The sequence below is a fragment of the Populus trichocarpa genome, chromosome 1, assembly GCF_000002775.5.
Source record: "Populus trichocarpa isolate Nisqually-1 chromosome 1, P.trichocarpa_v4.1, whole genome shotgun sequence".
Classification (NCBI taxonomy): Eukaryota; Viridiplantae; Streptophyta; class Magnoliopsida; order Malpighiales; family Salicaceae; genus Populus; species Populus trichocarpa.
This window is the reverse complement of record NC_037285.2, coordinates 28300487-28313534: the sequence shown is the minus strand read 5'-3', so window position 1 is coordinate 28313534 and position 13048 is coordinate 28300487. Positions and strand designations below refer to the sequence as shown.

General features: G+C 31.2%; 2 protein-coding genes across 2 annotated transcripts; both read right to left on the bottom strand.

Moving 5' to 3' along the window:
• Positions 1-388: 388 nt before the first annotated feature.
• Positions 389-1106, bottom strand: LOC7480086 (uncharacterized). Its single transcript, XM_002298402.4, has 2 exons — positions 875-1106; positions 389-778 (listed from the first exon to the last, which is right to left on the bottom strand). The coding sequence occupies exons 1-2, from the start codon at positions 1074-1076 to the stop codon at positions 549-551; spliced, it is 432 nt and encodes a 143-aa protein (XP_002298438.1). The 5' UTR covers positions 1077-1106; the 3' UTR covers positions 389-548.
• Positions 1107-6865: 5759 nt separating this feature from the next.
• LOC7463856 (zinc finger protein WIP2) lies at positions 6866-9708 on the bottom strand. The gene is made up of 2 exons (XM_002298401.4): positions 8838-9708; positions 6866-7598 (listed from the first exon to the last, which is right to left on the bottom strand). The coding sequence occupies exons 1-2, from the start codon at positions 9408-9410 to the stop codon at positions 7164-7166; spliced, it is 1008 nt and encodes a 335-aa protein (XP_002298437.2). The 5' UTR covers positions 9411-9708; the 3' UTR covers positions 6866-7163.
• Between the last annotated feature and the right edge of the window lie 3340 nt (positions 9709-13048).

Below are 13048 nucleotides of genomic sequence, written 5' to 3'. Positions count from 1 at the left end.
TTATTTTCTTATTTTCTTGATTATCGGATCTTAAATCTTATCTCTTAATCATTTGATCTTCATAAAATTTTGGATTGATTTTCGTAAATGTTGAATGAGACATGAATTTTGAATCAACCTCAATTACAACTCTCACTTATGTTATTTTCCCAAAATTTTTACCAAACTTTGCTAGAATAGTTACCCACTGTGTGAAAGCTTAATTTTACATGTATCCTATAGTAGAATACTTTGAATTCCAGCTTAAAAGCAAAGCATTTTACCATCAAATAATATTCTGTCAATTATAATCATACCCAACAGCTTACAAGCAATTGTGGCTGTTGAACGCGTCAAAAAGCCGAAACAAATCAAATTGCTCTGTTTAGCCAGAAAAGAGAGACAGATATCATATGAAACATGATTGCATTTGCATTTCCACTTCATCCAAAATGCTTTACATATGGGTACATAAAAACAAAGAAACATACACAACACAATTCTTGATATCCTTCAGGATTTGCAATTGTTACTTGTGCTTCTGGATTTTGCTTACAAACCAATTTGGGCTAATACAAAGTGAAGCCATCATCATATGAAACATGCCACCCTCGTCTACAAGGTGAGGCATTTTCATCATACTCAGCACAGCAACTCCATCTTTTCTTCCAATTGACACTTCCAGTATTTGGTCTATTATTCTTGTCATTCCATTTATACACTATCACTCCAGAGCGGTCGCTCCACTCTCCGTCAATCCCTTGGTGAGGAGGAGACAAAGAAAATAAGCCCTTCTCCCCTGCACAAAACGTTGCAAGCATAAGACTCCCATATAAAAATGGAAGACAGGGAACCTTTAGCAAGTTGGTGAGGAGGAATATGCATGGTTGCATACCTGTGGTGTGGCCATGGAAAGAGCAGGCAATTGGGGAATTATCTTTGTCAAGATAAAGAGTGTTGCACCTCAAGCAACGCTTCTTGGTTCGGAGTTGAGTGATATGTGGTTTTGTTCCATCAATTTCTGAAGATGACCTGATTTTTAACACATTAGGTGGCGTGTGGTCAAGGGTTTGGGAGAGAGGGTATGTCATAGCCATGCTTGCAGATTCACCTGACAGAGATAGAGGCCATCGATGGGCTGGTAAGAGTTTATAGTAAAGCCAAATCATAGAAAACTGTCCAGTACAGTATATAATAGTGGCCCATGAATTTCGAACTGAACACATGGGCCTATAATCTATATCATCTTTTTGCTTCTTTTTTTCCTTCCTCTTTGCTAGTGTTCTTGAACTCCAGCTGCACCATGGCTCAAGGTGTCTACAGCTTCATTGTCATCTTTTTGGCTTTTCCCTGATTAGATCATAGAAAGGATGGTTTTTCCCTTCCATTTGTTAATTTATTTTATCATCAAGATTTTGTTTCAAGTTTTTAAATAACAAAGTGTGGTATAATGATCATCTCTGTTTGAAGTGAAAATAAGAACTGATATAGGTCTCAACTGGGACTTCGTTTATTTCCCAACATTTCCAATATTTGGTTTTCCTATAGAACTTTCCTTTATTTTCCATTTCTTCTTACTAAACAAAACATGAAGTCAGAATTAAACTATCAAAATGGTTTAAATTAAAGGCTTCAAGCCATAACCCCGCATGCATATAAAGGCTATGATCTTGATCAACTCATATATAGGAGGCTACCTGCTAGCTAGCTAGCTAGCTATCCTGAACCAGCTTCTGAGCTTAATCACCCTCCTTTTCAACTCTTAACTCAATCCAAATTATAGTTTCATCATTTACAAGAACAGAGGCAGATAGAAATTAATCAAGGCCTTTATCATAAGCGTATTAACAATTCCAACTCACATATAGGATTTGTTATTTGTGTTTTTCTTTATCTTTATTAGTTATTTTACTTTTTTTTATTTAGTTTGTGAGCTATATATTACGCTAGTTAGATTTTATTAACCATGTAACTTTAATAAGAATTTAGATCTATGATTAGTATAAACATGTTTAATTTATCTTCTAGAAAATTGATTATTCATAACTTTTTAATTCAAAATCTTTTTTTCATCGGCTATAATTTTGAAACTTCTTTTTTACTTTTTTTTTATACTTTAATTAATTTTGTAGGCCTTAAAGTTAATGACCATATAAATTTTTAATGACCTTAAAATTTATAAAACTCGAACTGGTATTTTCTAAAAAACAAATTTAAAATCTGATCAGTTGAGTTACACCCTTCATAATTATATCAGTTCTTTTATTAAGGTGGTTCAAAAATCTCAACTCAGACGTAAGAATGAAAACTTTTACAAATCATTTACCTATAATATAGATAATTTGTTTTTAACGGAGACATAAATTTAGATTCCATTTCTTATATAAAAAGTAATCTGAGAATAGCCCACCCGCAAAATGAAAAAATAAAAAATAAATATTTTATATTTGCACTGCCATATATACATGACCTATCGTTACACAATTACGATACATGATTTACTACCTCTCTCTGTTTTCGGGTGCCATCTAGCGAATTTTTTTATTTTTTTTAATGCTGGTTAGCTAGTGTATAGTTAATTGACGAAGTTTCGTTAATTATTTGCCTGATGAATTTTCAAAAAATTGATATGTCGAAATACACAAGACAAGCACCTTTGAATTATGGTTATTAATACTATCAGCCTAATTAATATTTATATAACCATGAAGAGAGAAGGATGAGCTGCAAGTAATATGCAAACCACAAGAAACTATACCTTTTAAATAACACTGAATGTGTTTAATAACAACCCACTATATATTAATAAAAACATGCATAAACCCACATACTTTATTTATAATATCCGGTCTCGTAAAAGTAAGATATTAAAAAGTACCAATAATTTGATAAAATAATGTAAGATCAAAAAACATATAATCAGACAACATATGTATTTTGGAGGTGAAAGCAAAATTATCAACTAATCTGCAACAAAACATATCTTGTAACAACCGTAAATATAATCACAAATTATAATACATACACCAGTAGCTACCACTTTTATTTTATATATATATATATATAATCAAAATTTCAGCAGAGTCTCCTTTGTATTTTTTTTATACCAAGTTATCGACTAAATATATATTTCTCAACCTGTAAACATCAATCACAATAATCATCCATCATCTAGACCTTTAAAACTCAACCATAATATCAAATTATCATTTCCATATTCTATAGAATAATTATTTAAAGCTAATTAATTCATAGCATGCATCAAATTCTTTCAAATGTAATTATATTTAAAATATGTATACAACCAACTATAATTCAACTTAATAAAAGCAACATGTTAAATTACATCATACATAAGTAATTAAGTTAAATATTACAATTCTTAAATACAAGAGTGTAATACAATAAAATATTGGTTCTTCCAATAACATCAATTACTTAACAAAATTATCTATTCATGCATCTACTTTCTAGTTCGATGGTGCGATGTACCTAAAGATATAATCATATTAAACATGGTTAAAATTGAACATTACAATAAACAAATAACTAAGGACTAACTATTCATATGCATTAATGTAATTCTCGCATCATTAAATGAAATATCTTATATTTAGTCATTCAATGATTTCATCAATTCTTAATACAAAATATAAATAAATTTTTTAAATTATCAAGAGTGTTTCTAACAAATTCACATATTTAACATCAATCTAAATCAATTAAATTCTACAATTATCCATTAACCAAGTATTTATCTCATTAATCATGGAGTTAATTCTCTTAACGTGCCATATGTCAGGACACTATTTTTCTTAACCAGGAAATCATCATCTTCATGTACCCATTTATCAAGGCATTATTTCTATTAACCATGAAATAATTTTTTTAACTTGCCCATTCAACAGAGCATTATTTCTATTAACCATGAAATAATCTTTTAAACTCATCCATTCAACAGGGTATTATTTTCATTTACTAGAAAATAATCTTTTGAACTCGCCCATTCAACAAGGCATTAAACTACATCTTTATTTCATAACTTTATACTAAAATTATTATCTAAGAAAATTCCTTCTACAATAATTTGAAATAAGTTATTAAGTTACTTCAAAATGTTGAACACCAACCTGGTGTTTGTGCTCGTGAAGAGGTCCATTAAATTCGAATAGATCAGGTAGTTCAAGCATTACCAAGAATTTCTAAACAACTAGTTGAATCAAATACTTCTCAAGAAAATGATGGTACAACATTGAGAAGATCTACTAGAATGAAGAGATAAGCAATTCTTAATGATTATGTTGTGTATCTACAAGAATTTAACTATAACATTAGAGTAAAAATGATCCTAAATCATCTTCACATGCTATAAGTTGCATAAAATCATAATTTTGGTACAATACTATGAAGAAATAGATGAATTCTATGAAAAGTAACAGAGTTTAGGATGTTGTTGAGTTGCCAAATAATGCAAGAGCTATTGGATGTAAATAGGTCTTTAGGACAAAGATAGACTTTTTGACAGCATTAAAAGACATGGTATGACATGTTGCTAAGGGATTCACTCAAAATGAAGGAATAGATTACATAGAGACTTTTTTCCTCATATTTAATAAAGATTATCTGCATATTATTTTGATATTAATAGCATATTTTGACTTGGAAATGCAACAAATAAATGTGAAAATTGCATTTCTCAATGGAGATCTAAAGGAGAGGTTTACATGAAACAACTTGAATGATTCTCCTCTAGTGATGGTGAGCATTTGATCTGCAAGCTTAAGAAATTCATATACAATTTAAAATAAGTATCTCGATAATGGTACTTTAAATTCCATGATGTACTTTTTTCATTTGGGTTATAGAAAACATCATGGATCAATGTATATACCAAAAAGTCAGCAGGAGTAAAATTTATTTTCTTGTTTTATATGTGGATGATATTTTACTTGTAACAAATGACAAAGGTTTGTTGCATGAGGTGAAACAAGTTCTCTCTAAGAATTTTAACATGAAGGATATGGGTGAGACATCTTATATCATTTGTATTAAGATCTATTGAGATAGTTTTAAAGGCGTTTTAGGTCTGTCTTAAAAAACCTATATCAATAAAGTTTTAGTGAGATTTAAAATGAAAGATTGTTCACCAAGTATAGCTCCAATTATAAAGAGTGATAATTTGAACCAATGCTTGAAAAATAATATTGAAAGGGGAGAAATGAACATTTCATATACTTCTATTGTAGAAAGCCTGATGCATGCTCGGGTCTGTCCAAGACCTGACATTGCATTTGTTGTGGGAATGTTGGGATGATATCAGAGTAATCCAAATATTCGTCTATACATAAACATGCAATATTTAGTCCCTTAAAGTAGCATGCAATATTTAGTCCTATCTCTGTACTTTTCTTACAACTATCTAGTGGTCTGTGTTGATTCACACAAGCCAACATCAAGATGTATTTTTATGATGATTGGTGGAGTTATATCTTGGAAAAGTGCCAAACAAATTTTAATTGTCACTTCCACTATAAAAGTTACGTTTGTTTTTGTTTTAAGGCTACTGCGTATGGTATATAGTTAAAAAGTTTCATATTTGAGATTAGAATCATGAATTCTATTTTTAAGCCATTAAGAATATATTACAATAATTCTGCTGCTATTTTTATAGCTAAGAATAATAGAAGTGGTATTAGAAGTAAATATATTAACATCAAGTATTTAGCCATAAAAGAACATGTCAAGAAAAATAAATTAGTCATTAAACACATTAATTCCTATTAGTATTTAGTCATAAGAAACACATCAAGGAAAATAAAGTAAACATATCAACAGAATTGATGATTGCAATTCCTTTGACTCAGGGCATGCCAAGTGAAAAATAAAACTTGGTTCCATTATCTGATTTTAGTTGTATAAACTATATTATTTTTAAAGAAGTTCTATTTATTGTGATGTTTTTTTATATTTATACGCACCTTAGTTTATTTGAGAAAATTTATTTGTATAGTACCAATAATAAACATAAGGCTTATTCGTTTAGTAAGGTTGGCACATATAAAATAACACTTGAAAAAATTTATGCATTGTAATACATGGAATGCAATACTTGTTATTCGAGGACTTCTTGCTATGATTCATGCATTTGTTTTCTAAGAAAGTTAAGGAATGGGGTTAAGTTAAGACATTGGATTAAACGTATGGATCAAGTGAGGGAATGTTAAATTTATGTTTTACGAATCCCCATTAATGTGGGATTCGGTTTTTCCATGAAATTTAATTTAATCCAATAAATTAACTCACATATTAATATTTTTAAAATTAATGGCATCACAGTTATATCAACAGAAGTTTAATGAGATTCTTGTTATATAAATAAATGTTTTTGATTCCTAGGCTTATACATTGAAATCCAGATTTTTACTTATAGAAATACATAATTAAATTTGAGGGTATTAAAGTTTAGAAGTACTAAAATTTTAAAAAAATCTTTAATTATTTTTCATCAATAGCATACTTAAATGCAAATTGTTTTATAAATATGTTTAGATTTATGGAATCTAACAATTTCGTGCAAAATAAAAGGATTTGGGGATAAATCCTGCATCATACATACCTAAGATGAAAGGGATAAGAAAATGGAAGAACATTAGAACTTCCAATTGATCGTCTTTTCATTTGTAGAAAGGGAAAAAAAAATCCTGCACCATGTTCAATGAAAATTACATAATGCATGCTTGTTCCCGACACAAAATTTGCATTTACTAATATAGCAACATGCACTTATTATAAAGACTTGGCAGCACTTCCAATGGATTAAAAGAAAAGGAAGAAGAATCACAATAATCTATTCGAAGTCCACTGCTAATTAACCAACTGCAGTTCATAATTAACAAGGCTTGACTTGCAAGCCCTTATCAGAACTTAATTTGCTCTTAACTCCATTTGAGAAAAGAAGAAGAATAATAAGACTTCACTTGTTTAGTTTCTTCCTTGTAAGTGGGTGGATTTACACAACTTGGTCTAACATAGTCATGGAACCTAATTAACATTATGCCTAGAAATACACCGGCGAGAAAAACCGGGGAACTAAACAAATTAATGCACCCATGAGAAATTAATGGAAGCTAACAAGAATATGTCCATATGAAGGTGGTGAAATTCACCGAAAACCCTATTGATGATCACATACAGGATTCCCCATCATGTTCAGTACTTTCAGATGCTAGTTCATCCTCTTCTTCAAAGCAATCAATGCCAACATGGCCATGGCCAAAGGCCTTAATGTGGTCTTTTAGAGACCTCTTGTGCTTAAAATCAGACCCACAAATGCAATACCATATTTTCCCACAGTTCTTTTCATGTGTTCTCCAATCTCCTTTCACAGCAAATGGCTTACCACATTTTCTACACATAAAGGGTTTGATCCCATGCTTTCTCTTGTAATGTGTTTGGAGAGTTCTAAAATCTTTGAGCGGTCTTGCACTTGGATGATCAATGTTGTGCTTGCAACCTGTTGCACAACAATAACATGGAAGTCTTAGCATCGCTGTTGGCTGGGTTCCTCTTAAAGAGTCAGGTCCTTTTCTGTACTGAGATCCATGTCCCCACATATGCATCTGCAATATTAACCAAAACCCAGTGAGATAGCTTAGATATAAATAGAGACCGAAAGAGCAAAGCATCAATGTATACAAGGAACTCTTAGGGGTGATTGGTATTCTAAAGGAAGATTTTTAAAAAAATAATTATTTTATTTGAAAATATATTAAAATAATATTTTTTTATATTAAAACATGATAAAATACTAAAAAAACAATAATTTAATATTTTTTTATAAAAACAGAAGAAGCTGTGTAAAACACCTAAAAAAAGCAGCACCTAGAAATTTTTGCAAATGGTTACATAAGGAATTATAACTTTCCTTTCCCCAGATGGAAACTATATGCATCCATTTAATTGTGCAAGGCCTACTTTAATTTAAGAGAAGTGAATGTGCATGTGAGCTTCTAGGTACGTAGAGGGGGACATGACTAAAAACTTGACATTTGATCCATGTGAGAGGACTACTGGGTCATGAGTTAATTATATATACAATAAAAGAAACTAGGCAAAATTGATTACAAGAAAACGAAATCAAGGTTGGGAGATGATTTTAGCAGCCTCCTTACTATCAAGGGAATTGGTAAATATTCTGTTAACCTTGAGAGATTGTCCATGCCAGGCTTTATTCTTGATTTAGGGTTGCAGAAATACTAGTATTAGTTATAACAGACATTATGTTTAGTATTTTTGTTAACCATTAATAGGTGCCTTTAGAGGGACACAGTACTGATCAGGTTTTAGTAAAAAAAAAGGGATCCAGGGTGAACTTTCACAGGCATGAAAAGGATCGGACATCGGAGCACTCTGAATTTCACTGTTCAGCTAGCCTATCTGTTGATTCTCAGAACTCTGAAGCGCTCTATTTATTTGCAGTTTTTCTTTAACCCACCTCAGCAACTGACCTTAGCATGATCTTCAAAGTAACAAAAGTACAAGGACGTCTCATGAAAGGTCAAATCAAGCAAAAAATCTCAGTTGGAACTTGAAAAAAAAACGACAATCAATTATTACTCACTGCAGATCTCAAGATATATATACATGTATAGTGTATTCAAAATGGAAATCAACCATAAAATTAAAGACAGAGACCAATTCTGCAGTCTAGGCTAGCACTGTACTACTCGTACAAGTTAACTAATAATAGCAAATTATTAAAAATAAAGTACCTAGATCCAGCAGGAATGGAGCAAGAAAAAAGGAAAAGAGAGACAGGAAGAGCTTAAGGAGACGTCTTTCAAGAAAGCCGGGCATACCTGCAAGTTGTTGTATCTGTTAAAGGTCTTGGAGCAAAGAGGACATGAAAATTGACTTGGACCAATAAGAATCTGGGAAGGTGTAGGAATCCAATACTGACCCTTGTTTAGTTTCTCCAAAGGGTACCCTGAAACTGCACTCATCTCTCCCTTATCTGGTGCATTTGGAGATGGGAAAACCCTAAGTGCCCTGATCTCCAGATCGGAACTAGGGTTAGGGAGGCCTATATGCAGAGCTACAGTCACGGGCTCAACATTACCATCTGCAGTACTAAAAAAGAGGTTATCATCATCTTTTTTCATGTTCTTGTCCTCTTCCATGGAACTGCATGAGGAATCACGATGCTCTTCTTGTTGTCTTGCGGGACTTAAGTATTCTATCAGGGGAAGGGCTTCTTTTGGAGGAGGCGATGAGGGAGGAATTGAAGATTTGTTGTCGAGCGAGTAGTTGTTTGAGAAAGCATGAAGGCTAGAAGGATTCGAGTAAGAAGTGAAAGCAGTACTGTAGTGAGGATTAAGAAGCACGAAGTTGAAAGATCCAGTACTGAAGAGATTAGAGCAAGGGTCTGCCATGGTGAAAGGAGCAAGAGAAAGAATAGGTTGATTTGGCACTTTGGCTAGCAGAGGGACTGTAGTAGTATATATAGCACAGAAAGTAAATTGGGGCTTGGGTAACTTTGAACATGAAGAGCATACAAGGCAATAGTGAAAAGAAAGGGTATAGAAAGTCAAGAAATTACCCTCTGCGTTAACTCAAGAAACCTATGGACATGAAATGATAATGAAGAGGAAAGGAAAAGCTAAAGACAAAAGTCAGGGATTAGGCTTGCAGCAGGTTGTCTCCCAAGAGAGGATTGCACCACACATCCTCAGAGAAAGAGAGAGGGAACATTCTGTTTTTATTGTTATTATTTTTATCAGTTTTCAATATTATCTTGCCTGAAACAACTAGTAATTAATTCCTTCGGCATTTGCTTTGATGGGTGTGTTTTGTGTTCTTTACACCTCTGAGCTTGCCAATATTTTCATGGGAAGAAAGCACCTCAACTCCAAAATTTCTTCAATTTCTAATGCGGGTGGTGTTACCCATAAATTAAAATAGTGCTCGATATTGTTAATGACTATAATTAAATGAATGAATCTCTAGAATTTTCTTTTTCTTTTTTAAAAAATAAAATATCATCTCAAAATTGTGGATTGAAATACCCCTTTTAATCACCAGCGGCATTCTTTACGGCTTCGGCTCGGCCAACAAACTCCTTAAAAATCAGTGCTGGGTTTTAAATTTTGATGGGTTATGATTATTTATGTGAACTAATTTACTTTGATTTTGAGAGATTGGTCTGATAATTGAAAATGTTTTGTTCTTTGATTTTCTAGGTTTAATTAAAAAAAAATATCTAAATTTAATGAAATTGATGTAAAAAATTAATATGGTCTTAAATTAAATCATCTAGAAATAACTTAATCTCATTAGATACATAAACTAACTCAAAAACACTTTCATCTAGAATTTCTTTTAAAAAAAGCTCTATATTAATTTAGGAAATATTTGTTTTTGCAAAATCGTGAATTTTTTAACTTTTTTAAAATATTTTGATATATTAATATTAAATTTTTATATATTTTTAAATAAAAAATACTTTAAAATAAAACTAATATAATACTTTTATACACGGCACATTAATTTATTTTTTTTTGGTAGAACCAAGGGTATTCTGAGCGCTGGCCCAGACTAATCTCTTTGCGCACCGGGTGGCAAGTGCTCCTCAAAAAACCGACTGCAGACGAAGAGAAGGGTCGAACCTCAGACCTTATAAGCGATAAGAGCACGCCTAACCACTCCGCTATTTTAATGTGAAATCAACCAGGTTTGTTCTGGTTACATGCATGGTATGAGGCTTGGTGCGTATATAAGTGAATAAGGTGACACGTGTTGACAAATCCAAGACACCATGCATGTTAACATGCATGTGAAGTCACATCATTATAGTATAGCTTGCAACGATAATGACAAGGAAGACAAAATGAACTGACCTCTTCTACAATGCTAAAGGATAAGACATGTATTTCTTCCGGATTTTCGGCTGCTTGGTTAATTAAGTAAATAATTAAAAGAATGTTTTGTAGTGTAATACCAGTTATTTTTTAAAATATTTTTTATTTTAAAATATATTAAAATAATATATGTTAAAAAAAATTTAACGTTAGCATACCAAAATATCTAAAAACATTAAAAATATATTAATTTAAAGTAAAAATATTTAATTTTAAAAAAAAAGCCTTTCAAAACACAATATGATATCATTTTCAATTCTTCATTCTTCTTTGTTGAGGTTAATTTTCCACTCAACACTCTGTGTTTGAAACCAGAGGGAGATACATATATCAGTTAATTTCAATAACAAATATTATAACATATTTGGTTAATTTCAAGGGGCTGGATAAAATATTAATTTCAATAACAGAAAAATGCATTTTGAGATTTCTTTTAATTAAAAACCTCAACTTTTTCTATCGGGTCATGTTGAATTTTATGTTTCAAACTCTTATTTTTTAATGATAAAATAAATATAATATTGTCAAATTAGTTTATTTGTTAGTCTTTATCAAGTTATTTTTCAAATAATCTTAAAAATATATTCTTGTATTGATTTGATTTGATGTATTTTTAAAAAAATTAATAAATGTTATTTGAATGTCGAGCTCAAAATTTAAATTTCAAGACTTTTTTGAGACTGTGTGGAAATATGAAATATGTTGTTTTCAAAGTGTTTTTTATTTAGAAATATATTAAAATAATTTTTTTATTTTTAAAATTTATTTTTGATATCTGGACATTAAAGTGATCAAAAAACACTAAAAAATTAATTTGAAAAAAAATTAAAATTTTAATTAAAAAAACGGTTTACACCACACCCCAAACAGGATTTAATGATAGTTTGAAAATACATTTTTAATTGTGTTTGTGTGTGTTTCAAAAGTATGTTTGCCTCAAAATCATCAAATTAATTTTATTTTTAATAATTTTAATATATCAATATTAAAAATTAAAATATATTTAATATATTTTAAATAAAAAATATTTTTTTAAAATCACCGCTCCACAACAACTAAAACACACACTTAGACGAGTCAGTAATCAGTACATGATCTTTCAGCAAAACAGACCTTGGAAAAATACCCTGTGAATCCATTACTCCAAAGTATCCATGGAACTTTCCACGATTAAAAAGAGTGTTACACGTGGAATACACATTAGACGGGGGGGAAAGTGTTGATCAAATTAGAAAAATTTCTAACGTTATAAATGTTTTTTTTTTTTTTGTGTCGGCATTAACACCATCTCGACGCGTGGAACACAAACTTTGGCATGAAAATGAAATGCAAGTGCAAGATGGAGGCTAGAAAGAAATTTGGCAGTCAGCCAGCAATGATAGTGGTAGAAAAGGCTATCAATTCTTGTAAATGCAAAAATAACCACTCTCAAGGGCCATTCACAAATTATATATATATATATATATATATATATATATATATATATATATATATATATATAATGCATTGGTAGAACATGCATGTATGAGCATATCTTCGAGAAAAAAAGTTCATAAGTTTCTGATCATAGTAGCAACTAGCTAGGTCCTTCTCCGAAGCAAGGAGACAGGCCCTTTCTAATGATGGGGCAGAAGAAATTGGTAGAGAGTTAAGGACGAGGATAGAGTTATTTATGTCTGCTTTAACACGAGCTGCTGCAACTCACCAGGAAAAAAATTGCAGATTGAGATAAGTGTATGGTGTGTATATTTACCGATTTTAGTTCATCGCCAGCTACTAGTGAGGCTTCGATTTTTCGCTGATATGCCTGCCCAACAGATTCAGCTTGGAATTTAATACTCTATACCAATCCTCTCCCCTTACTTGGATTAGAACATAAAACCAGTCACATGAAAAACTTAAGATTTTCAGACAAATATATATTTTTTTCCTCTTCTCCTCACGATCAAGTAGAGTATCAATGTCTCCCTCTACGTTTTTTTACCGAATCTCTTACTCAAAAATCTCTTTTATCAAGTCTCTACAAGAACTGGGACGTGATTGATTTATGCAATCTATGTGTATATTTACGTCTCGAATGATTGGTTAGGTGGTAATGGGAAAATTCATTTATGCAATATATATATGGTTAGGTTTGAGATTCAATTCTCATC